General features: G+C 38.7%; 1 protein-coding gene across 1 annotated transcript in view; it reads right to left on the bottom strand.

Annotated features, from left to right (window-relative positions):
- Positions 1-235: 235 nt before the first annotated feature.
- Positions 236-26,689, bottom strand: part of WDHD1 (WD repeat and HMG-box DNA binding protein 1) — a 69,311-nt gene continuing 42,857 nt past the window's right edge. The window contains exons 16-25 of the mRNA XM_056133863.1: positions 16,824-16,938; positions 16,081-16,212; positions 13,694-13,914; positions 13,440-13,561; positions 12,871-12,927; positions 8,746-8,789; positions 8,212-8,382; positions 6,779-6,909; positions 3,503-3,641; positions 236-892 (exon numbers count right to left, since the gene is read on the bottom strand). Coding sequence (XP_055989838.1) covers positions 692-892; positions 3,503-3,641; positions 6,779-6,909; positions 8,212-8,382; positions 8,746-8,789; positions 12,871-12,927; positions 13,440-13,561; positions 13,694-13,914; positions 16,081-16,212; positions 16,824-16,938 — 1,333 coding nt within the window. The 3' untranslated portion in view covers positions 236-691. The remainder of the gene's footprint in view (positions 893-3,502; positions 3,642-6,778; positions 6,910-8,211; positions 8,383-8,745; positions 8,790-12,870; positions 12,928-13,439; positions 13,562-13,693; positions 13,915-16,080; positions 16,213-16,823; positions 16,939-26,689) is intronic.

The raw sequence follows: 26,689 nt of genomic DNA, 5'->3' as shown, positions 1-26,689 counted from the left end.
GAAAATGTTAAAAAGTTTTATTTAAAAAATCAGGCTATACAAATAGGTAATTGAAAGTAATTTATGAATTTTAAAACATACAAAAGAAAGTTTCATCTACAAAATTATTTACATGTTTTGTGCTCCTATTAAAAACACAGCCCTCTAGGACAAGTTTCGACAGAGGACTCTGAAACAGCAAACTTGGAAAAAGGACCACTAAAGTACTTTCCAGAATCTGACAGCAAATGAAGCATCCCCCCTGTCACACTGAACTTCTTTCTTATCAGAAACCTTAAGTTAGTGACCTGAAGTTAATGCTTCTGGAAGTCTGAATGGTGCTCTATGTTAGGGGGAGAGCAATCTGCAGTGGGGAAAATTTTTTCACATGCTGTTACCTATGCCAATATATTTAGTATCTTAGAAAGACAAATAATTGCCTCAAAATTCTTTTAAAAACATAATAAGATTACCAACAACAACAACAACAAAAACAAGAGTGAGCTTAGAGGGATAAGTGATGCCCTGCATGCAGGAGGTTCGGGTCCAATCCTGGCACCACTGGAGAATTACCACTCTGGAGCACTGAGCTGGGAATAGTCCGGGAACGTCGCCATCTGTGGCCTTCAAAGTCATTTAAAAAAATATGCCAGATTCAAAGATGGCAAAAATAAATCTAATACTATCACTTTCCTAAGGTCATCTTCTTCCTTTATTCCTGTTTAAAGGCAAAAGCTGACAGTTTCTGATTCACAGTAAGATCTAATGGTTTATGCTTTTTAGGCAAATTCAGATTCTCCTTTTCCTTTTCTTTCTGGTTTTCAGTTTCATGACTTTCATCAACTAGCCATTTCCTCTTCTTCGCTTCAGTTCCATCATCTGCAGTTTCTCCTTTGGCCTTCGCGGCCCATGCCTTTATAAAAATATCAGAGAAAAAATCAGGAAAACAAAGAAATATGAGGGAAATGATTTCTTTCTTTTCTAGGTAGCATTCTCTTAATATTAAGCAGCATAATTAGCACTTGAACTGTTAAGCTAAATCATTAAAGAGTCTCATTGTTATTCATATCTCATTACTTAACGTCATATTAAGTAATACATGTCATATTATATTGACCTATCAATCTCTTATCTTACATCTAATGATCTTAGTGTATTTGATTCAACTGTGTATTTAAGAGCAAGGGCCAGAGCAATAGTACAGTGGGTAGGTCGCCTGCCTTGCATATGGCCAATCCAGATTGGATTCCAGGCATCCCATATGATCCCCCAGACCTGGCCAGGAGTGATCCCTGAGAGCAGAGCCAGGAGTCAGCCCTGAATACCACTAGGCATGGCCCCAAAGCAAAAGTAAATAAACAAATAAAATAAAATAAAATAAAAGGGACAGACAGCAGTTCCACCACCACAGGATCCCTCAAGCTGTCCACCCACCCCATACACCCCACTTTCTCATCCAGGCCCCACTCTTGGCAACCAGCACTCTGTTCTTTATCACTATCACTTTAGCATTTAAGGAATGTTAATATACATATACAATTATTCACTCAGCATGAGCCAAAGTTTACTTGTTTCACCTGTAAATTTAATCTAATCTATGATAATTCCTTTTCCTCTACCTATTTTATTTTCCTTCCTATTCATTTACTGTAGATAAAGGGCTCTTTCAGCAACAGAATTTCCCACCGTAACAGAATAGTTTGAAGTAAATGTTTGGGGCTTCTCTTAAAATTTTTTTTAAACTGTAATTATGCTATATGCAATTGTAAAGTTATATTCATATTATGGCATATAACAATCCTTCTTACAATTGTGATGCGTAATACAAACTTACTGACAATACTTTTTAAAGACAAAAATCAATAGTTTTTGTAGGCTTTTAAATTTAATTTAATGCACTAATACACTGAAAATACTCCCAATTTTTCTACATCTCTGAGGTTACAGGGAAGTTTAGTGAACAGAAGAGAAAACTTTATTGGAAAATTATTAACACTGTTGTATCAATTTTGGGGAAGAAGGGCATACTCAGCAATGCTCACGGGTCACTCTTGGCTCTGTACTCAGGAATCACTTCTGGCAATGCTCAAGGGATCATATGGGATACTGGGGAACAAACACAGGTCAGCAGCATGCAAGGCAAGCGTCCTGCCTGCTATGCCATCTCTCTGGCCCTATTTCATTAGTTCTATCTAATGAATGCCATTGTTGCAGATCAGTCCCCTTTTCTAGCAACAACAATGTTCCTGTCCAACTAGCAATTTGGTGTTTTTCTTTAATAGTAAAAATATTAATTGTATTTTCAGTAAAAATTATATTTTCAAAAATACAATCACAACTTTGCCATTAAGGTCAATATTTAATTTCATTAATTAGAATTTTATCTATGAAAAACAAATTTTGTAAGAATTTTATTCTTAATATAGCAAAGAACGTAAGTTTGTTAATGACACTCTATATCAGGCTAGAGGTAGTAAAACCAGTTTCTAGTTTCCTCATTTTCTAATACCTCTATTCATATAATCCAGTTTACCAAGGAGAGTATCTATACCACTAGAAACCTCAGTTGTACAGTGCCATCCCTGGGAAAGTGAATTCCATGAAACACCACACACATTCTTTTCTCTCAAAACCAAAAGCCATAGCTAGCCTTTGGTCACAGAGCAGAAATTTACAGAAAAAGAAGAGGTGTGCAGCACCTGTCCTAATTTCCATGTGAATGGCTGGAACTTAAAACCAGCTTTTAAGGGAGGGGGAGTGAGGAGGTACTAGAACAAAGGTAGTAGGATCATGACAAACTAGACTGGTGTAGCAGCATTGCAATTATATACCAGTGACTTCAATCCTACAGTAAACTATGACTGTACCAATAAAAAAATTGAATTTAAAAAGATAACAGCTTTCTAAAAAAAACCCCACTTTTTAGAGTATGCACTGTATACATAAATAGCATTAAAAAAAAAAAATCCAGGGCCAGAGACATACATAGTACATCAGGTAGGGCACTTGCCTTGCGTGTAGCTTATATGGGTTAAACATACTGCCAGGAGTGACCCTTTAGCACAGAGTCTAGCAGTAAGCCCTGAGAACAGCCAGGTCCTTGCTACTCTAAAACAAAAACAGACAAATCCTGCTGAGGCCAGAGATAGCACAGTAGGTAAAGCTCTTGCCTTGCACAAAGCCACAGGGGTTTATTCCCCAAGTACCACCAGGAGTAATCCTAAGCAGGTGTAAGCCCTGGGTACCCTGGGTACTGCCCCAAATCAAAAACCCAACCAAAAAAAAATTTTTCCTCCTTACAAGAATGCTAATTTTATAGCACAAAAACACTAATTTCATTTTTACTTAGCAGAAAGTTTACCATCCATGCCAAATCATAACTGTTACATATGTACATGTTTAAAGCTGACAATGTCAGTTACATGATTTCCTTACCAACAGTACTGGAGTGTCTTCAATTTTCAAAACCAGAAAGAAACCTGTCATTGAACTCAGACCTCAATTTCAGCAAAATTATCCTTACCTTTCTTTCTCCTGCTGTTAATATTCTAAATCTAGTCATTCCTTCCTTAATTATGTCTGCTTCATCTGAAAAGTCCGGATTGTCAGACAAAATACTACTTCTGTTTTCTTCCAGCCACATCTGGAACCCTGTTTTTGGCCTAAAATAGCATTTATATGAAAAACATTATTTCTCAAAACACAGTTTAAAATGTCTTACAATTTTTCAGGTGTGTATTTAATCATTACATGTTGGGTAATGATATAAGCTAAGACCCAAAATTAATTAAATTTGTTAATATTCATATTATATATTACTTAAGGGCTGGAGCGACAGCACAGTGGTAGAGCATTTGCCTTGCGCGCAGGCAGCCCGGCCAAGCCAGGTTCGATCCCTCCACCCCCTCTTGGAGAGCACGGCAAGCTACTGAGAGTATCTCGCCCGCACGGCAAAGCCTGGCAAGCTACCCATGGCATATGCAATATGCCAAACACAGTAACAAGAAGTCTCAAAATGGAGAGGTTACTGGTGCCCGCTTGAGCAAATCGATGAACAACAGGAGGACAGTGTTTGATATTACTTAAAACTACCTGATGACAAAAATAATGAATTAACATCAAGAAGAACTCACACTACTAAATACTTATGTACCCAATGATGAACCATCAAAATATTTAAAGCTACTGCTACTAGACAAAAGGAAGATACGGAGAGCAAATCAACAGTAGTAGGAGACTTTAACACTGTTATCACTACTGGATATATTAAGCAGGAATAAACTCAGCAAGGAAAAACTGGCCTGAAAGAAAGAAATGGAAGACATGGGCCTAACAGATTTTATTGGGCCTGTCTCCACTGCACAAGAAACATTCCCAAGATGCAGGGTCACAAAACATACTTTCATAAAATTAAGATAGAAATCATATCAACTATCCTCTCAGACCATAAGGGTTTGAAAATGGGAATCACAAAAACAAGGATAATATGTAATGTTACAAGTTATCTTTATCACTATACAACATTTCCTGTAAGAGCATAGTACAATGCCTTACATGTGGCAAATATTCTATATTAGCAACTTAATTTTATTTCAGAAGTACAGTTCACCTTTCTTTAGGGGGTGGGGGTAGACCTAACTATGGTCAGTGCTCCTTGTTCGGTGCTCAGAGATAACCTTGGCAGGGAGTGGGGGATCATAGTGATCAAACTTGGGTTTGCCACACGCAAGGCAAGTGCCTGACTTAACTATATTTTCTCTCCAGGCCCTCTTTTCACTTTCTTGATACATTTTGATTGTGTCATAGGACTTTTGTAATTCATAACTACTAAGATTAAATAATCTCTTCCTGTTATATATTTGAATACCTTAAAAAAAAAACCCATGAAAAAAAACCCCACAATTTAAAAAATAAAATAGAGACTGGGGTTGAATAGATAGTATAGGGGTTAAAATGCTTTCCTTGCATGCTACTGACACTGATTTTATTTGTAGCACCACGTTTCCCAGAGAATCTTGCATGGGTGCAGTCCTGGGGGGCCTCAAGCACTAATGGATTGTTCCAGGTGGTTCAATTCCCAGCACCACATATGGCTCCCCTAGTCCCACCAGAAGTGATCTCTAAGCACAGAGACAGGAGTAAACACTGAGGAGTACACACTGAGGACAGCTGGGTATGGCCCCAAAAAGAAAAAAATGGAGGGAGTAGGGAGAAAATTATCTGAAAAAGATGCTGTTTAAGTGGGGAAAAACTAATATATGCTGCCATTTCTATAAAACAAAAAGGTAAATATGCAGAGAATTTCTGAAGTCTATAAGACATTTGTTGCAATGACTTTCCGGAGAGAAAAAGTGGACAGAGAGGAAAGAAATTCACTTGCCATCACACATCTTTTTTATACTTGGACTGTATTTCTCTTTTTCTCATGTAGCTATATCATCTATTTTAAATCAAAGCAAAGTAAGTCCACATTACATAAACTTAAAAAATGAAACTTAGGGGCTGGAGTAATAGTACAATGGGTAGGGCGTTTGCCCTGCATGCAGTCAACCCAGGTTCAATCCCCAGCACCCCCAAACAGTCCCTAGAGCCCACCAGAGTGATCCCTGAATGCAGAGTCAGGAGTATGCCCTGAGCACTGCTGGGTGTGGCCCAAACCCCAAAATAATTAGTTTAAAAAAAAGACATCCCACAGCTGCCACCATGTAAGTGGCCCAGCCTCAAAGCTACATGACTCATCTTGGAAAAGATGCCAACCCAAAATGATGAAGATCAGGGGTACACTGATCTTTGTAGTGAAAACTCTGGGGCCCCCTTGTTTTGTGGGCTCCCAGAGTGTGTGTGTGGTGGGGGGGAGAGCGAGCCCCACTCTCTGAACACATAACTGAAACACTGAATGCCCTACCAAAGTCTTCACAATAGCTGCCACCATACAAACTGCCCAGCTTCACTGCTTTATGACTTAATCTCTGAAGTGACCCCACGATGACATAACTCCCAGTTTTCAGGGTGTAAAGTCTGGGGCTTCCTGGGATGGAAGGGGATGCGGAGGAAGGGGAGCAGGTCAAAAATCATCCCAGTTCCACAGTCCACAGAGCAATGGCCATGCAACACCTCCAAATTCCACAATACTGACAGCCCAATAGGCACATCAAATTAGATGTTTAAGTAGCATAGAAGTCAACAAGCAAAAACAACACAGAAAGTTCACATAGCAATAAACAGCTCAGTAAATCCTTAGACACTGACTTTAATAACTCCATTGTGAGATGTAACAGTTTTCACAAACTTTCTTTTACTGAACTATTTTTGGATAATTCCACTTACCATTTTGTTGTAATAAGCAATATAAAATAAATTATTTTGCACCTGCGAAGAGGGTAGGCTTGGGGGATGGGTGGGAAACTTGGGACAATGATGGAGGGAAGGTCGCACTGGTGGTGGGATTCGGGATGAAACACTGAATGCCAAAACAACTGTATTATGAATATCTTTGTAAACCACCATGTTTATAGTTTAAAAAAAACTAAAAAAATAATGAAACTACAGATTATCATATCAAATAAAATGTTAACTATAATTTAAAACACATACAATTTATCATAGCGTATCTTAACAATATGGATATTAATGAATACTGGTAGCTTTCTGAAAGTTAGAAGTGTTCAAAATGCCCACTAACATTATCAATATAGTATTCACAATAATAACAGAATGATGTAATTTTGTAATGCAGCTTCTGTCCGCCTTTTGTTGGGACACTAAACCTTAAGAATACTACATTTCTCTATGAACTGACCTCTGGTTTTCAGTGTTTTGTGAACACATAACTGAGATTTCAGGTGATGAATTTTTAGGAATTTCTTCCCTCAGCTCCTCAGTCTTTTCAACTTGGGAAGTCTTTTTTTGGAAGAATGATGTTGCAGATACCTGTAAAACCAAGCATTATGAATAATGCAAAAAAAAAAAATCTAGGATGTTTTTAAATTATAGGAGAGCTTTGAAAAATATGGGGAAAATATTTATAATTTAGAATTGGGAAAAGAGTGAGAAAAAGCACCTCCTAAGCAGTGTTCTGAGAGGCCAGGATCTCTTCAGGTGATATTGAAACAGGGCTCGAAAGCTTAATGCTTTGGAGTCACTCCGAAGTCCCACACCTGGTAAAAGGAGCATGCGGCGATAGGTCCCTACATAAGCAAGGCATGTACCCTGATGATGGATCCATCTCCTGGCCCCCATACTTTAAAATTCTTATTAGCAGTATGTTAAGTCTTGAGGTTTTTTGTTAAAAATAAACATTACAAGGGCCAGAGAGATAGTAGAGTTTAGGGCACTTGTTGTGTACATGGCTCGCTCAGCTTCAATTCCTGGCACTCCACATTGTCCCCCAAGCCCACCAGGAGAGATTCCTGAGTTCATACCCAGGAGCAATCCCTGAGCACAGCTGGTGTAGGCACCCACCCCCACCCCGCCCAAAAAAAGAAAGAAGTAACATAAAACAAAACAAAGCATAAAACAAATAACCCTCGCCCCCCCCACCGCCCCCCCCCCAAAAAAAACCCAAACCTTACACTTCAAGTTCCATAATTATAAATGAAAACAACAACAACAACAAAACCCGGAATTAGGCTATAGAGACTGGTAGGTAGAATGCTTGCCAACTAGTGTTTGATTCCTGGCACTCCATATAACCCCTTAAGCCCTGTCAGGAGTGATCCCGGGGCACAGAGCCAGGAGTAAGCTCTGAGTATCACTAGATGTGGCCTGAAAACCAGAAAAAATAAAAATAACTAGGGATATGCATCTGAATCTTCCAATAAATTATCACTGTCACTGTTCTCCTGTTGTTCATCGATTTGCTCAAGCAGGTCCAGTAACATCTCCATTGTGACAATTGTTACTGTGTTTGGCATATCGAATATGTCATGGGTAGCTTGCCAGGCTTTGCCGTGCAGGCGAGATACTCTCGGTAGCTTGCCGGACTCTCTGAGAGGGGTGGAGGAATCAAACCCGGGTCGGCCATGTTGGCTGCTTGCAAGGCAAGCACCCTACCTGCTGTGCTATCGCTCCAGCCCTCCAATAAATTAAAAAAAAACAAAAACAGATCCCTCATCACTGCCCTTACTAGACTTGGGTCCTCTGTCCTAAACAGTGAACAAATCTGAAATAAATAAAATTCATATTTTTGTTTGTTTGTTTTTCTTACACATGTGATTTAAAAAAAAATGGTACCTGTTTAGACTTTGGTTTTGGAATTAAAGGCTTGATAACTGGAGACTTTTCAGTACTTGTGGCTCGATTAAGTGTGCTGGATTTCTTGGATGATTTGTTTATATTGTCTAAAATATTAGTTGATCGTACTGAATTTGCTGGAATGGCTGGCTCTTTGGGACTAACTGATACCTAAAAAGCAAAACAGCATTAATATTTTATGCTTAAACAAGAAAAAGACCCCAAGGAAAACTTTAGATTTTTGTCAGATTTTTATTACGGTCTCTCATCTTTGGAATGGAATATATTTGTACCCTCTAAACTGAGAGAGAGGCACACTTCCCCACATACCATATCCCCAAGAAAAGCGTTTTTTAAGATACGCAGAACTCAAGTGTGAATTAGTGCTAATTTGTTTTCTTTTTATATTATAAAGAACTGCTTCAGTTTACAATATCTTCAAATCTGGGGAAGGTCATCTGGCAGTCTAGAATTATTCTCTGTATGGAAATATATTTCAGTAATTGAATATATACATCACTGGGAAGAGTTTACCTTGAAAGGATTCACTCGTCCTTGACTGCTACAGGTAACTGCACCTTTCACAAGAAAGAAACTCTCACTTAAAGATGAAAAAAAAAAAGACTGTTTACGTCTTTAATAAATGGAATACTTTACCCATATTGTATTAAATAACCATTGCATCACATCATCATCACACCCTGTTTATTTAGTAATCCCACAAAAATGAAAAGAAAAAAATTTCCCATGTGGCTATACCCCACCATTTTGCAAAAGGAAAAAAACCTGGCTTTAATTGATGACAATTAGGCAATGAAAAACAAGATTATAAGGGCTTCTTAAACTTTTCCACTTCTGATCTTTTTTTTTTCTTTGAGGAAATATAACTCAAGCAAGCAATGCCAGAAACAACTTAAGATTCAATAAGCATCTGATTTTGAATTTTTCGTCATCTCACATTTAAAAAGCTTTAATTAGTGCTATACTTTTCATGAATGCCACGTTTAGTTATGTGACCCCATTTGTGGTTGTGACCCACAATTTAAGGTAGGATCTTTATCGTATAAAATAAATGTTCTTCACAAGGTTAAAACTATTAACGACGGGGCTGGAGCAATAGCACAGCGGGTAGGGTGTTTGCCTTGCATGCAGCCGACCTGGGTTCGATTCCCAGCATCCCATATGGTCCCCTGAGCACCACCAGGGGTAATTCCTGAGTGCAGAGCCAGGAGTAACCCCTGTGCATTATTACCGACAGGGCTAAAGAAATGGTACAGCGGTTCAGGTGCTTTCCTTGCATGCAGCTAACCCAGCACCACGTATAGTCCCCTGAGCCACGACTGGCCAGTAGTAATTCCTGAACACCACCAGGTATGCATGTAGCCCAAAAACAAACAAGAAAGAAAAAAAGAAGGACTAACTATTAACGACTACAAATAACACCATTTCTATTTTCAAAGCAAAATAAAAAAGGTATTTAAAGATGGGAACTAGCCCAACTTGCCACCTTTGAACATACTAAATATTTATAACCCTTCCTTTTATCCACAAAAGAAGGGTGTTTGTTATTTTAGCTAAATTCAAATCCCTCTTGCTCCGTCAAGAAATCTTAGCCATCAAAGTTCGGTTTCGCATTTTGACTTCCCTCTCTTTGAGTCAAGTTTCCCAATTCCAATAAAAAATAAACCCTCAACCCCACATCCTCACTGGTTACCATTTTGCTCTCATTTACCTTGTTATAGTCAAATTTCTCAAGAGCTACCTAAATAATTACCCCAGTTCCTCACTGCCCATATATTCCTACGTCCAGTATACTACAATTTCCAGTCGTACTACCCTTATATACCTGCTCTTATTAAGGATTCAATAATCTCTATGTGGACAAAATCAGTGGATACCTTTCAGACACCTTATTTGACTTCTCAACAGCATTCTACAAAGCAGTATTCCTTTCTCCTCCTCCTCCTTTTTTTTTTGTTGTTGTAAAGATAGAAAAGTTTGTTGAAAAGTATAAGAGAAAGAAACTCCCTAATCAGAGAGGAATTTAGTATAGGACTAAGGTCATTCCTTTTTTTTGTTTGTTTGTTTTAATATTTATTTATTGAATCACTGTGGGAAAAGTTACAAAGCTTTCAGGTTTAAGTCTTGGCCATGCAATGATCAAACACATTTCCCTTCACCAGTACTTATTTTTCACCACCAAGAACCCCAACATACCCCCCTTCCCACCCTTCCCAATGCCTGTGAGGCAGATGAATTCTACTTAACACTCTATCTACTTTGATAACACTCATTATTTCGACAAAAGATGCACCATTATTGTTTAGAGTTTACACCCAACAATTAGAACTGCTGAAAATTGCTGAAAAGGCATTGTGAAATAATTTTTTTTCTACAGCTGGTTATGAGAACCATATGATATCACACGGCCGCAATTTGGATTTCTGATATTTTACTTATTAAGCCTGGAGGTATTTCTGTCAAGAGCCGGATAATTATGAGATTGGTTTGTGTGGCTCTGGAGCCATGGCCGTGCCGGAGTGCCACTCGTAGGGGGCAACTCGCGACCTCGGTAGGGTGTGAAGGACGAGCAGGGAACGCCCCCCTTCCCATAAGGTTTCAGTTGCCCCGTCACCGCCAGCTCATACCTGGCCTTCCAAAAAGCTCCAAGGAGGCCGCCATCTTCCTGCCCAGGGGGAAAAAGGCAGAAGGAAGCAACACCCCTTCCCTCCAGGGCAGGCATGGTACCGTGGTCCGTTCACTTTTCTGCCTTTATTTCTGACCTTTGTCCTCTCCAATCTCATTCTTTGTTTCTTCCTCCACTTACAACACATTTATATATTGGGGATTCCCTAGGTCTAAGTTCATTTTTTCCTTTCTCTTTTTGTTTTGGGTTATACCCAGTAATGCTTAGGGATCCCTCTGGGGGACCATATGAGGTGCTAGGGATCGAACCCAGGTCAGCTGCGTGTAAGGCAAGTGCCTTGCTGCTGTACTATCTCTCTGGCACTAAGCTCATTTTTCACTTTTCACTTATGTTCACTCTCAATAATGCTTGATCACCCCTGCCAATGGTTTAAAACTGAAAAATTTGTCAACATTTTCCCTTTACAAGTACAGACCAAACTTTCCCAACTCCTGACCCAAACATCAAACTATGTGACAATCTACCTATCTTACAGTAATTTGTTACCTTTCTACTTAAATCTTTTCCAGGTGTGTCATAACACTCTACAACCTTCCTTCATACATGACTGTTCTTAAGTCCATATGTTCCTCTTCTGTTCCTGTCCCCACCAATCTTTTGCTTAGGTGACTACTCTTCTTCAAGTCTCTGCTTTAAAGACTAACGCTCTCCTTGAGGTCCAATCCATAACCCATCACTGACTAAATTACAGCCTACTATGCTTTTTAAAAAATTCTTTGTGGGGGGACAGGGGTGGTAGTGGGAGGGATACTTGTATCATTGGTGGTGGAAAATGTGCACTGTTGGGAGGGACGGGTACTTGATCATTGTATAACTGAAACGCAAGTTTGAAATGAAAGTTTGTAAGTCTATAACTGTACCTCATGGTGTTCCACTAATAACAAATTTAAAAAAAAACCCTTGAAAACAGATTTATTCTATGACTCAATAAAAATCCTAATAATCAAAAAAAATTCTTTATGCTTTTTAAGAAAATTCAAACTAGTATATATATTTTTAAAAGGAAAGAGAGACAGAGAGAGTGAAACAGAGGGGGAGAGAGAGAGAGAGAGAGGGGGGGGGGGGAAAGTACTTGCTATAGAGGCAGATAGGGTGGGGGGTGAAAGTGTGATGGGAGGGAAATAGGGGATATTGGTGCTGGGAAATGTACTTTGGTGGAGGCCTGGATGTTGGAACACTATGACTGAAACCTGATCATGAACAGCTTTGTAAGGATCTATCTGTGATTCAATTTTTAAAAATCTAATAAATAAATAAACAAACAAATAAACGTTTTGAAAAGTCCATTTTAGGGCTGAAGCAATAGCACAGCAACTTGCCTCACAACCAGCCCACTGGGTTCAATCCCCAACACCTTATATGGGTGACAGGAGTGACCCCTGAGCGCAGAGCCAGAAGTAAGCCCTGAGCACTGTCAAGTGTGGTCCAAAAAACAAAAAACAAAAATAATTTTTTTAAGTTAGTTTTTACTGTAACTTTATCTGTATTTAAAAAAAAATATTAGGAGCCAGGAGATAGCTAAAGGGGTTCAACTAATGATGCCTTGCATGCATGACGTCCCATGTTCCCCAAGCATCCTGAGTGTAGCACTCTGACTCCAGAACCCTGGGCCCAAGAAGCATAGTATAGCTAGGCCTGAGTACCAAGTCATCAGGCCCACAACACCAGACCAAGTACCATTAGGAGTGACTTCAGTGTTCCTATTACCTCAGCAACCTCCCTCTGTCCCCCAAAAATGTCAGGCGCTAGGGATATGTATAAGACCCTGGGTTAGATTTCCAAAACAGAAAAAAACTTGCATCCAGCATATGTCTCCTGATACCACAATTTCATAAACAACATCTCTGAGAGAAAAATAAAACCCAAGGGTAAGGTGTATCATTGGAGATATAACACTTTAAAGACTATTTAGATAAGTTTTGTAATATTACAAGATTACAAACATTTCTCACCTGACTTAACAGCTTGCAATTCTGAGGAACTTTTACTTTTGGAAAATGGGTTCTGTCCTGTAGAAGAATCAAGATAAAACAATAAAATGTAAATACAATGTAAATGGGGATGATTAGAGCATATTCTTTAATCACTAATCAGAGAAAAAATGATGCTGAGAAAATATTAACAAGCCAAGATAACTCAAAGGGCTTGTGTACACCTTTAAATGTGGAAGGTTGGATTCATCCTCTAACCTGCATGGTCCTTTGAATGATATGGTACTACTACACCTGGAGTAGTATCCGAGCACTCTGGGTACTGCCCAAAATTGGGGGAATCCACTGATGACATCTCTCCTCTCTAATTTACCCTAAAAATGGATCTTACTGGGGGCTGGAGTGACAGCACAGCGGGTAGGGCATTTTCCTTGCACATGGCCGACCCGGGTTCGATTCCCAGCATCCCATATGGTCCCCCGAGCTCCGCCAAGAGTAATTCCTAAGTGCACGAGCCAGGAGTGATCCCCGTGCATTGCTGGTGTGACCCAAAAGGCAGAAAACAAACAAACAAACAAAAAGGATCTTACCATGCCTATGTGGTTCAGGTTTTTCTTCTGTATCATCAGGTTCTCTGACTTCTTCAGCAGCATCATCTTCCTCTCGGTTTCTGACACGTGGCTGACTCCACTCTGTGTTAGTATTACTGTAGCTGAAAGATGGTATTTTATAAGGAACTATGCAAAGACCAATTTGATACTCAGGATAATAAAGAAAAATCCAAGGGAAAGGATCAAAAAAGAAAAAGAAAAAAAAAACCCTCAAACAAGTGAATTTTTCTTACCCAGCATTTAGTTTTTTTCTGAAATCCTCTTCTTCCTCTTCCTCTTCCACCTGAGTTGCTGCCAACTCTGCAGCTTTTTCTACAGCTAGTTCACTAAGTCTTTGGGCCAATATTAATTTTCGAGAACGGGAAGCATATTTAATTGCCAAATGCACAGCATTTTGAGTCATTAGATCAGCAAGTTCCACACAACGAAATTCCCGTTCCAGTTTGCAAGAAAGCTAACCCAAAAAAGGGAAAAAAAATATATCAAATCACTTCAAATAAAATTCTAAAACTGAGAAAGCATATATTCTCTATCTCACTGATTCCAGGATAAACAGTTTTACACCTTTAGCATCTCTAAAGTTGGGGAGTGTTTACAATTGATGGTAAGTCTGACTGGAAGCAACTTTCCCTGTTTCACTAGCTTACTTATTAAATTATGATACATTTTCAAGTCAATAGTAACATACTTAGTAGAATATATAATTTTCATTTTGTAAGAATGGTAACTTAAAATTCAAATGTGGTTCTTTTCCTCTGCCTTTATCACAGCCTCGCCAATTAGGGCATCAAATTCAAAGAAGAAATAATTAAAAAAAAATTTATTACTATAACCAGAAATGTCATTTAAGTGCTACAAAGTGAATCTGGGTAAGGGTAAGTAGATTTAGCCACTAGTTATAAGTGTCACTGTATCTGAGCTAAAAATATCAGAAACAGTGGTGACATTTTCAAATTAACAGTTTCTTGATCTACTTTTATAGTGTTAAAATAAAGGCCATTATTGCAACATCTTTTCAAAAATGACAAGTATTTTCCTTTTGCTATAAAACTTTGGCAACTCAAAGTAAGAAACTATGAAAAGAAGAATATTAATGCTTCTAAGGCTACTAAAGAGTTTCCAAACTCATCATGTAGAGAATTATTTTCTAACTTTGACATAGCACACTGCTGATCAGACATGTATGTGCTAAGACACACATGCCTGTTCTCAAGTTTTCTAGCATCAGTTCTTGTTTAAGCCAAATATCTCCGGTAGGATAGTACTCTACTTCAGAGATCATCTGAAGATGAAAAGGGGTAGTCTACTGCTCAGTTTCAAGGCTGAACTGAGCATTTACCAGAGGGTCATAAGTGCTAAAGAACTGACCAGCCGCAGAGTGACTAATACCCTACCGAGAAATAGTTCCAGAGAAAAAGTTCCTCTAAGTTCAAATGGTCAATAAATCTATGCCCTTAAATATGTTGTGGCTAAGCAAAAAACCCTCCTATACCACAAGACACTTTTTATAAAGGAACTAAACTTACAATAAACGAGTTATTCTTTAATACTAAAAACTCAAGACAGTATTACAGTGGTGACAGTACAGAGGTGGCAATACTGACAACCACCTCATTTAGAGTGTGGTTACTATTAGTTCTGTGTTAGACAGAAAACCACTTTATCTTAGAATCTGTTTTCTCAACTCTAATGTGAAGTCTGGACCATATCCCTTTTTTTTTTTTTTTGCTTTTTGGGTCACACCCGGCAATGCACAGGGGTTCCTGCTGGCTCTGCGCTCAGGAATTACCCCTGGCGGTGCTCAGGGGACCATATGGGATGCTGGGAATCAAACCTGGGTTGGCCATGTGCAAGGCAAACACCCTACCCACTGTGCTATTGCTCCAGTCCCTGGACCATATGCTTTTTCAAGTACTGAGGTCTACAATGTTTTAAACACCACATTAGTTGTGGTTGAGTATAGCTGTGTTTTACAACAGTGAATGAGATAGTCACTACTGCAGGGCTTACAGCCCTAGTGCAAGAATAGAGAAAAAATTATATTATAATCCTTTCTATACACTAACCTGGAGTGAGGACACAAACATATGAACCTTATTTATCATTTACTTCTAAAGATAAACTTACTCAAGTCATAAAACTTGCTCACTGCCTTCATTAGACACAAGAGCCTAAGAAGATGACAAAAGGAAGGAACATGTATTATATATCTGAAAGCTTTATCAAAGCTTTTAGGGATGCCTCACCTAGGATGTCTAAAAGTCTACACTCAAATTTTAATTGCTGTACATGATAAAATGCAGGAGCGAGAGCTTTCATTCTCAAACTTTTTTAAGTATCAGAATCACCTGGAGGGTTGTTAAAATCCAGACCTAATTGAAAAAAATTCAAAAAGGAATTTAGCACCAGAAAAAATAATATGCCTAAGATTTTGGATACTAAGCATATGTTATATAATCCAAGTGCATATCAATTGGGAACCAGAATTTTTAAGGAAGAAAAACTTGAGAATTCTAGAAATGCCGTATTAATTCACGTTATCTTTAAGAAATTCAACCTATAGAAGATAATTTAATTTACATTAAATTTAAATGTTTTTAGTATATTTATTTGTACTCACCGCGAGCATTTTCATTAAGAGTTCCTGCTGTTCTCTTACTGCTTTATTTTTACTGCTTTCATCATATTCATAACCATTCTTAGCTAAATAATCAAGGTAGTTGTGAAACATAACTGAATGCCAAAACTGTTCCTGAAATAATAGAAAATTTGCTTAGAATCAACTATCAGCTTAGTGCCAGGAAAGTATTAAATATGCAGTTTTGAAAACAGTACTTTCTGAATACTCCTTGCTTTTATCTTATTTACAATTCAAATTCTAACAACAAAAAGCAAATAGTGTTTTAAGCATTTCCTGGCTACAAAGTTAATGCTCAGAAAATTTGGTGATCCTATTTTCTAGAAGTAATGTGTATTTAGAATAAGTATTTAGAATAACTAGTTTCAAGCATTCAGAATAACTTCTGAATATTTAGGGCTTAGAACTAGGGCTAGACAAGCCAGAGATGTGACACAAAATTTATGGGGCACATCTTCGACAGGCTCCTTCCTGACCTTGAGAGGTAATGCCTTATCTTCTGGAGGCCCTAATCATCCCCACTTGGTTCACAGGCAAAGACCCTAAAAGCAGCAATGTTAGTGAGCACGTAGGCAACCAACCATGTGCAGTCCCCTCCCATTCCACCACTGCTAGTAAATCGAAAACAAATGATTATTCAACATTAGTCATCAGAGTAATTTTTCAATGGCTGAGTCAAAGCAGTGTGTCATCAAATTCAGCGACAAGGTAAAAATGTCACATACCTCCATTTGTCCTTTCTCTGTGGAGATCTGACAGTAAGGAAGCTGAAAAGATAATATGGCTACAGCAGGGCGTGGAAGGGTTGGAGGAAAACGAGAGCCTTTACAGGGAATGCACCTGTCAATAAAGAGGAGTTTCAATATAAATACTTTCCAAAATGTGGGCAAGGGAGATGGTTCAGAGACCTGGAGCACATGTTTTCATGTGGGCTCCCAGGCTCAATCCCGAGCAGCACCTGTCTGCCTGAGCACCACCAGGAGGAACTCCCAAACACCATATCTGGAGTAGTCCTCAAGTACCACCAGGTGTTGCCCCAAAACTCCCCCCAAAAATATCTAAATAGTAAAAGGCCCTCCCGTTGATCATTGATTTGCTCGAGCGGGCCCAGTAACGTCTCCATTGGAGACTTTGTTGTTACTGTGTCTGGCATATCGAATACTCTCGGTAGCTTGCCGGGCTCTCTGAAAGGGGCGGAGGAATCGAACTCGGGTTGGCCATGTTGGCTGCGTGCAAGGCAGACGCCCTACCCGCTGCAACCTTTCCAAAATATTATTTTATATTATTTTTAAAGCACAGCGGGTAGGGCGTTCGCCTTACAAGCAGCCAACCTGGGTGAGTTTCCCTCCCCACCACAACAGAGCCAGCCCCAACAGCCAAAAACCTCCAGATCTCAACCACCGCCATACTCACGGCCACTCTCCACATACTTAGACAGGCCTCACCTATGAGTGAATATTCCTGGACCTCACGGCCTCGACATCTCATACTCATACATCTTACCACTGATATACCAAGAGTATTACCCCACATTTGATGGGGTTTAAAATAGAAGGCAACCAATCTTAGGCATAAATATATTTACAGATACATATATACACATATATAGATACACCTATATATACATATACATTACACACACACAGACACACACACATATACATACATAAAAGCACACAGGGCTCAACCTTTAACAGCGTGCTACTAATCTCTTACAGAAGGGCTTAAATACAACAATCTTCACATACTTTCCTCTAAGGAATCTTTTTGGGATCATTTTTTGGCAGATTATTCATAATAAGCAATACAAAATAAGTTATTTTGGGTCTGCTTTAGGGGCAGGGTTTGGAGTTCGAGATGGAAACATTCAAAATACGATGGTGGGAAGGTGTAATGGTGGTGGGATTAGTGTTTGAGTATTAAATGTAATCAAAATTGTGAAAAACTTTATAAAAATAAAATAAAATTTAAGAAAAGAATTTTAAACCTGTCTCCTCCATCAGTTTTATTAAACAGCAATCACTAAAAATGAAATCAGCTCTCCAAAAATTTTTGGCAAATGGCTCACTTTAAAAATACAAGAATTGGGGCTGGAGCGATAGCACAGTGGATAGGGTGTTCGCCTTGCATACGGCCAACCCGGGTTCGATACCCAGCATCCCACATAGTCCCCTGAGCACCGCCAGGAGTAATTCCTGAATGCATGAGGCCAGGAGTTACCCCTGTGCATCGCCGATGTGACAGCTGAAGACCTCCGGGACCCAGCCAAAGCCAGACTGAGACCACTCTCCACATGCTTGAACGAGGAACCAGCAGAGGAACCCAGGTGTTCGGGACCAGGGGCTGAGATCTCCAAGCCTGCCCGGTTTGGGACTGGGCTCCCTCACCCAGCTTCCCCCACCTTCCAGTAGCTAGACAGTTACACCTACTGTCATGTAACCCCATCAAAGGCAGGATCCAGAGACTCTAAAACCAAGCTCCCAGGCTTCTTATTCTCTAGTTCTCACTCTCAGAGAACCCGGCAGGCTACTGAAAGTATCATACCCACCTATATGCCTGCCCAGGAAAACCTGTAAAGGTGATTGGCAGCTGCCCCAAAAGCCTCCATCCATCTTGGAGAGCCCGGCAAGCTACTGAGTATCCTGTCAGCACGGCAGAGCCTGACAAGCTACACATGGCGTATTCCATATGTCAAAAACAGTAACAATGAATGGGCCTCATTCCTCTTACCCCGAAGGAGCCCCCAATATGTCACCGGGCTATACTTGCATGTGACAGGGACAAATGGAGATGTTACTGGGCCCGCTCGAGTGAACTGAAGAACAATGGGGTGATAGTGATAGTGTTAATTTTATTAATTAAAATCATTCGTATTTATATATAAAGGATACTCCTTCATATATTCTAAATTTCTATATGATTATCAAGTAAAAAAACTAAATTCCTAACAGACAAATTTTAATTTATTTTGATTTTGAGGCTACACTCAGTTGTACTCAGGGTTCACTCCTGGTAAGGTCAGGGGACCATCTGAGACGCCAGGTATTAAACCTGAGTCCACTGCATAAAAAGCAAGCACCCTATCCACTGTACTATACTGTTCTAGGCCCCACTGGTGGGCAAATTTTAATAATCATCTTAGAAACCTATCTTGTTCATTATTTATGAATAATCATTTAGTTAATGGTCTTGCCAGGAGTTTAATTTATGAAATTCCCAGAGGGAAATACTGAATATAAAATAAGTTCTTGGGCTTAAATTTTCTTCTATAAATATCTTCTATTATCAAATAAAATACCTATCTCATTAATTAAAAATTAAGTGGCAATAGTCAGAAATTTCTTTCAAACTACAGAGGTTCCCTTCCTAACGAGTTAAGAATGTATTTTTCCTTCTTCTTGTGACCATACAATAAAATTAGTTTCCATCCTTTTTTAAGTTGAGATAACTTGGTTACAATAGTGTTAATATTTCTTTCTGGGGGGGGGGGGTATATATGTTGCACCAAAGTTGCATTCCACCACCACCAGAATGCCAAAAACCACTGTCTATGTCACTTCTACTTGTGTCTTCAGTCTTACCTCTCCATTTTACTACCCTCACAGCTTGGTAACCTCAGTTCTACAGTCAAAGTCCAAAGGTTTGTTATCATCTGATACTGTCCATTCTCTTACCTTTTTTTTTTAAATGAGATACATATATATAAATGAGACCATCAGTTGTCTGATTTACTTTGCTTAACAAAAGACCCTCAAGTTCCTTTCAAGGTGTAGCAAAAGGCATAAACATTTATGTATGAAACCATACCAATAAGAATTCTGTAAACCGTGTTGCTTTAAAAAAAAAAAGCGGGCAACAAGAGAGCTTCACCTGCCTCAGGAGCTGGGGGAGAAAGCAGTTGGGACAGAGAAGGAAACCACTATGGCAATGGTAATTGTAAAAATATCACTCTGGATAAGAACTGTGTGCTGAAAAGTAGGTAAAGGAACACACATGATAACCTCTCCTTATCTGTATAGCACACTATAATGCCAAAGGAGCAAGGGGTGAGGGGGGTGTGGGGTGGGGAGTGGGGAGGGAGGGAGAGAAGGAGGGAGAGAGAGAGAGAGCGAGAGAAAGAGAGAGAGAGAGAGAAGAGAGAGGGAGAGAGGTGCCTATCATAGAAAGACTGGGGAGGGAGGAAGGGGAGTGGGGAGGTGGGGGGGGGGGAAACGGGTCATTGGTGGTGGGAAATGCACACTAGTGGAAGGATGGATGTCGGAACATCATATGACTAAAACCCAAGCATTAACAGCTTTGTAACTATCTCACAGAGACTCAATTAAAAAAAAAAAGAGCTTCAAACTCCTTGAACATATAATTTCATTTTCTTTTTTCTTCCTCCCCATTCATGATTTCATATAAATCACTGATTTTTACCACAAAGTATAAACATTTTAAGTTTCAAAACTCTCACAAAAACTATTAGTTTATGAGCATACAAAACAGAAAAGACAGGTGGTAGGCCCACATTCACTTCTCAAATTTTCTTACTCAATCACCTTCCAGACCCACATTCACACCCTGTGCTGGTAACTCCAGTTGCCATTGCTCATACCCTGAACTAACAGCTCAACTTACTCTATCTCACACTGCAGACTAGTAGAGAAAGAAAAGAGCAACACCCAGCTGATCCCTCAGAGACTCCCTCTGGTACAAATACAAAGATTCACCCTCAGAGCACTGCCAACACAGCAGGGATGCTGTGTAGAAGTCCAGCAAGCATGGAAGGTTCTGTCAGTATCAGCCAGTTTCTGTAAACTCAGAAAACAACTTCAGAAACACCATGACAAGGATGTTTAATGAGATTAGTGAAACACAGATACAGTAGTCAATAAAGCACAAAAGTGTATGAGAGTGGAAATAAGAAAACTACAATTAGAAGTGACAGAACTGAAAAATATGGTAGGCGAAATAAAAAAAGAAAAAACCAATGGAAAGCTTCAGCAGCAGAGTGACAAGCTGAGAGAAAAAAAGAAAATCTGTGTGCTCCAAGATGAGACACAGGAAACCTCCAAAAAAAAAAAAAAGAAGGAAAAATCATCTGAAAAGAAATAAACAGCACACCAGAAAACTATGAGATGAGTTCAAGAGGAATAATATAAGAATTCTCAGAGTCCCTGAGAAACAGGAAGGCAAATTCAATGAAGAACTAGTATGCATATGATACATCGGCTCATGATACATATGGTTGCCCTCTATTAGATTAAGGTTTGCTTATTCCTAGCTTGCTAAGGGTTTTATACTTTTTTTCCAATAATGATTTAATGTTTCATTTATATGAATGTTTTGTCTATTCAGGTACTTTATTTTACATCTGTGTTTTTATTATAATCTTTTACTTACTATTGTAGATACTTAAGCATTTTCTTATACAAAGCATACACTTTTATATTTTCATAGGCAATCTCAGACTTTTCTTAATCAAGTTTTTCGTTTTGTTTTTGGGCCAAACCTAGTGGAGCTCTGCACTCAGAAATTACTCTCGGAGGTGCTTGGAGGGTAATACAGGATGCCAGGGATCGAACTCAGGTTTGCCTCATGCAAGGCAAATGCCCTTCTCACTGAACTATTGCTCTGGTCCCTTAATTTTTTTAAATTTTCTTTTCCTCACTCCTACTGAACTATGTATTTATAGGATTTATTATTCATGGAAGTTTTATTTATTTTTGATGTTTGGGCCACACTCAGCAGGACTTAGTCCTGGCGCTGTGCTCAGGTTCACACCTGGTGGACCTTAGGGAACCATGTGTGGTGCAGGGGATTTAACCCGGGTAAGACACATATAAGCAAGGCAAGCATCTTACCCAGCTCCTATTTCATAAAGTTTTAAAGTTTATTAGCATAAAATTATTCATACTATTTTTTAATTTTTAAATCTGGAAAAAAGATAGTCTATGTCATTTTTTTCTGTGATTTTTAAATCAATTTTTATCACTGACTTACAATTTTGTGGAATTTCTGGAACTTAGCTTTATTCATCTGTGTAGGTGTCACTAATTCAATAATGAAAAAAAGCTCCTTCTCATGTGAGACATAAAGAAATAATGAAAACATAGTAAAGGAACAAGAAAAGTGTAAGTCATCAGAAAAGGAGATTTTTGTCTACTTACCTGGGGTAGGGAGCAGAGGATTGAATGGGAGAGGTCCTTAGAAAACTAGTGGAGGGAAGTGGACACTCTGGTGGTGGGTGTGATGTTAGAAGAACAATTTATTTGCTTGTTGGGGGTGGGAGGGGACACTCTGTACACAGAGATCACTCCTGGAAGGCTTGGAGACTATACAGGATGCTGGGGGAATCGAACCCAGGTCAGCTGCTTGCAAGACAAACACCCTTCCCACTGTACTATTGCTCCAGCCCTTGCAAGAATGATTTATGTATGATATAACATGAGGTGCTGTTTTAACTGCCCTACCACTTGAAGCTGGGGTTTCATACAAGTTAGGTACGCACACATTCTTGGTCTACTACTTTTTTTTTCTTTCAGGTCATTTATACCGCTCATGTAAAAGCACTTTATAGCTCCAATATTTTAGCCATAATGAACAATTATTACAAAGAAAAAATTGATTAGAATTTTATTAAGCTTTTTTAAAGGGCTTTCTAATGCTGAAGATCAAATTCATGTTCTTCTTACATATGCAAGGTACTCACCCTTGACACCAAGAGGGTTTTGTTAATAGATTGGCAAGGGGAGGGGCTCTTGGTGGGGGTCTCCACCAGCTATGCTCAGACCTTACTCCTAGCTCTGTGCTCAGGAACCTCTCTTGGTAGTGCTTTGTGGGGATCATACATGGTGCCAGGAATCAAAAGAAGGCTGGACTACATGGAAGATAAGTCGCCTAACTCTCCCTCTCCCTCTCTCTCTCTCTCTCTCTCTCTCTCTCTCTCTCTCTCTCTCTCTCTCTCGTAAACCAAAGCAGAACATCAATTCACTTTTATCTTAGCTTTTAAGAACTGAAGTAGAAAGATCTTTCTTCTGTAAAATATCCTTTTCATGGAAGAGAAAAAATTAAACCCTTGTAACTGCTAAAATGGTGAGTTTTACCTACAGTGAATGAATTTCTTGGAAACCAGTTTATGAAAGAAACAAAAATTACTTTAATTCCCTTTCAAATGAATCATTACAGTAAAGCAAGAGTTGGAAAGTACCAAGTTGGAAAAAATCTGACCAAAGTTTAGACTGAGCTTCCTGAGTCAGAGTTTTACAAGACAACAGAGTTGTCTTCTGTGTTAGATTGGATACACTCCTGCATTCAAGGCATATTACTCCCAACTCTTTCAGAGAACTTCCTCAGGAATACAAAATGATTTTGTGACCATCTCTTCAAGGACTTGTACAAGCCTTATTTACCTTGTGTAGCACAGCAAGTATTTACCAAATGAAAAACTAGAAAATAAATGTTTTCAAGCATTCTAAGTAACTCTTGGGAACTTTAAAAAATGACAGAGATGGGCCAGATAGTACAGCGGGTAAGACACTTGCCTTGCTTGAGGCCAACCTAGGTTCAATCCCTGCATATGGTTCCCCAAGTCCATTAAGAGTGATTCCTGAGCACAGAACCAGGCGGCAGCCCCAGACCAAAATAAATAAATAAAAACTGTAAAGAAAAGGAAGGTTGATGTTTATAAAGAGCAAAAGAGAATTAGTACACAAAATTAGTAAATTCTCCAACATACATTAACCATAAGTGAACAAAAAAAACTTCAGAGGAAACAAAAATATCTGCTGCATTCATTTTAAATGGAGGGAGAAGCAATATCTCTACAGAACTAGTACTTATTCATATTCATAATTAAAGGCAGGTGTTTTGTACTGACTCAAAAGAACTTCTGAAAGCTTATTTTTAGTAAAATGAATTCCCTGTACAAAAGGAAGACATATATACTCCTGAAACTGAATTGGGAAATACATTCTAAATGAAAAGATTAAACAGGTATCATTAACCATAAAAATCAAAGTTAAATGCTCTCAAGTAAAGATGGTAAGAAAACTGACATTGTTATGATTAAGAGTTGATATTCAACGAATATTCATAAGGGTGAGGCCATGATAATGATCTAAGTACTTTATTTCACTTCATCTTCACAGCTGTTTTCAGATGGGTACCAGTTTCCCCCTAGTTCTCCTAGCTGAGGAAACAGAGGCTCAGAGAGTCTTAAGTGTAAAGGCCAGAGTCACAATGAACATTTCAATCAAGAGCACCACAGCAGGAAGCACACTGCCTCCTGGCTTTCCATCCTAGAACTACTATACACCCCACCTTTCCTGATCTACAGGGCTTTGACATATTGATAGCAAACATAAGCAATAGAGATTTAAATAAAAACCAGAGCAAAATTCAGATTAGCGGTGGGGGGAAGACTTCACAATTGCAAAATTCTAAACATGGTCATAGAATTTCTTCTTGGATTTCCACGTATCACTAGGGGGGAAAAGCTGAAATGGAAAGTATAAACTATATGGAGAAATTTAGCTTCCAATCTTTCAAAACTATTCAAGTTTATTCTTCCAAAATAAAGTTATGGAAAGTGAAAACACATTCTAATCAATTTCTCATGCAATGATATAAACATATGCCAGCATTCTTATTAATAGATTTCAGCATATTTCAGCATTTCAAATGTCTACTGGCTGTGATGTTCCACAGTTCAATTCTCCTAGAATAAACTGGACTTCAAGGGAAAAAAATGTTAACTTCTTTCAATCTACTTATCAACTCAACTCCACTCTAACTCCTGGCTCTAACGTCCAGGATGACCCCTGGTGTTGCTCAGGGGACTGTATGAGATGCTGAAAATTGAACCGGATCAGCTATGTGCAAGGTAAGTAGTATCTTACCCTCCGTACTATCACTCTAATCCCATGGAATACTTCTTTTTTTATTAGTCCATATGAACAAGAAAAGTGGAAGCCACTGGTTACATCCTAATGGGTCCCAAATTTCAATCTCTAGCTAACATCTGTCTTTATTCCAATACCTTCTTGATATTCCCCTTTGGATATTTGGCAGGCATTTCAAAGTTAACACACCCAAGAGAACTCACTTCATCTCTTCACTTCTACAGATGTACAGTACACTATTTCTACAAGCATTTGATAGCTGTACAATCTATCTAGTTGCTTTAACTAGAAACAAGGATGTCATTATTGGTTCTTCTAGTTCACCCCCAACCCCCAATCTCCCAGCAAATTCTACTGTTTCTATCTTGAATTTGTTTCTCTTCATTTTCACTGCCTCTACACTAGTTCTCGTCATAATTACAGTTCAGATGGATGACTGCAAAATCCTCCTCAGTGTTTCTCAGTAGAGGCACTAAATAAATCTGAAGAAAGATAATCTAGTTGAGCAGGACCAAACCATACATACAAGATGTTTAACACCTCTCACCCCTGGTTTCTAAATGTTCAAAAAATCATTGTGACAACTAAAATCAATAGACCCACATTTCCAATATTCCCAGAAGGAATAAATGTCCTGAATGTAAAATGGTTTCTGTACTTACAGTCTTAATCTGGCCAACAATTTATCACATTTTTATCATTTTATAGCATAAATCACATTAGACCATTCTCCTGTTACAACTCTTGAACGACTTACTGACAGATTTCTTTTTAATCATGGCCCAACAGTATATGTACAACTTTCTGATATCATCTTGGACTTAGAGAGCCCACCCCCCTCACTTCTTGCTGCTTATATTTAAATCCTTTCAATTTTTCAAACACACCAAGTTGTTTCTTACCACTTTGACTTGGTACATACTGCCTACTTTGCAAGTATAGCTTTCATTTCATTTTTCTATAATAGTTTGGCCTCTGGGTTATTTTTAAATGCTACTTCAATTAAGAGCTTTCCATGACCCTACCTACAACATGACCATTCATCATTCTCCATCATAAATCTGTTCTAATTAGTAGTACTGAACCCATGTAGTTATATTTACTTGTTTTTTGTTATTTGTCCTTCCAAGCAGACCTAACCTCCAAGAAAGCAGACCTTTCTGTTCAAAGAACTACACTTTCTGAAAGAATGTTATCTATAAGATTTTAGAACAAAAAAGAAGGGGGGTCAAACATCGGTGGTGGGACTAGTACTAGAACACTGTTTAGAATTCACCAATGAATAACTTTGTAAATATAGTATTAAAATTAAATTGGGGGGCTGGAGCGATAGCACAGTGGGTAGGGAATTTGCCTTGCATGCAGCAAGGTTCAATTCCCAGCATCCTATATGGTCCCCTGAGCACTGCTAGTAGTGATTTCTGAGTGCAGAGCTAGGCGTAACCCCTGTGCATTGCTGGATGTGACCCAAAAAGAAAAAATTAAATTAAAAAAAACCAGAAAGTATAAACTCATCACACGTCCCAGAAATTCTATTCCTTGATATATAAGAAAATTACATTCACCACATAAAACCTGTACATGAATGTTTAAAACAAATATTTTATTTCAGCAAAACACAAGCAATCCAAATGTCTATCAACTTATGAATTTAAATATATATTTAATTCTGAAAGATGAGATATCAAAGAGGAGAAAGCTTTAAT

The sequence above is a fragment of the Sorex fumeus genome, unplaced genomic scaffold, assembly GCF_029834395.1.
Source record: "Sorex fumeus unplaced genomic scaffold, SorFum_2.1 ptg000098l, whole genome shotgun sequence".
Classification (NCBI taxonomy): Eukaryota; Metazoa; Chordata; class Mammalia; order Eulipotyphla; family Soricidae; genus Sorex; species Sorex fumeus.
Note: the sequence above shows the minus strand (reverse complement) of the source record. Positions and strands in the feature narration are given on the sequence as shown.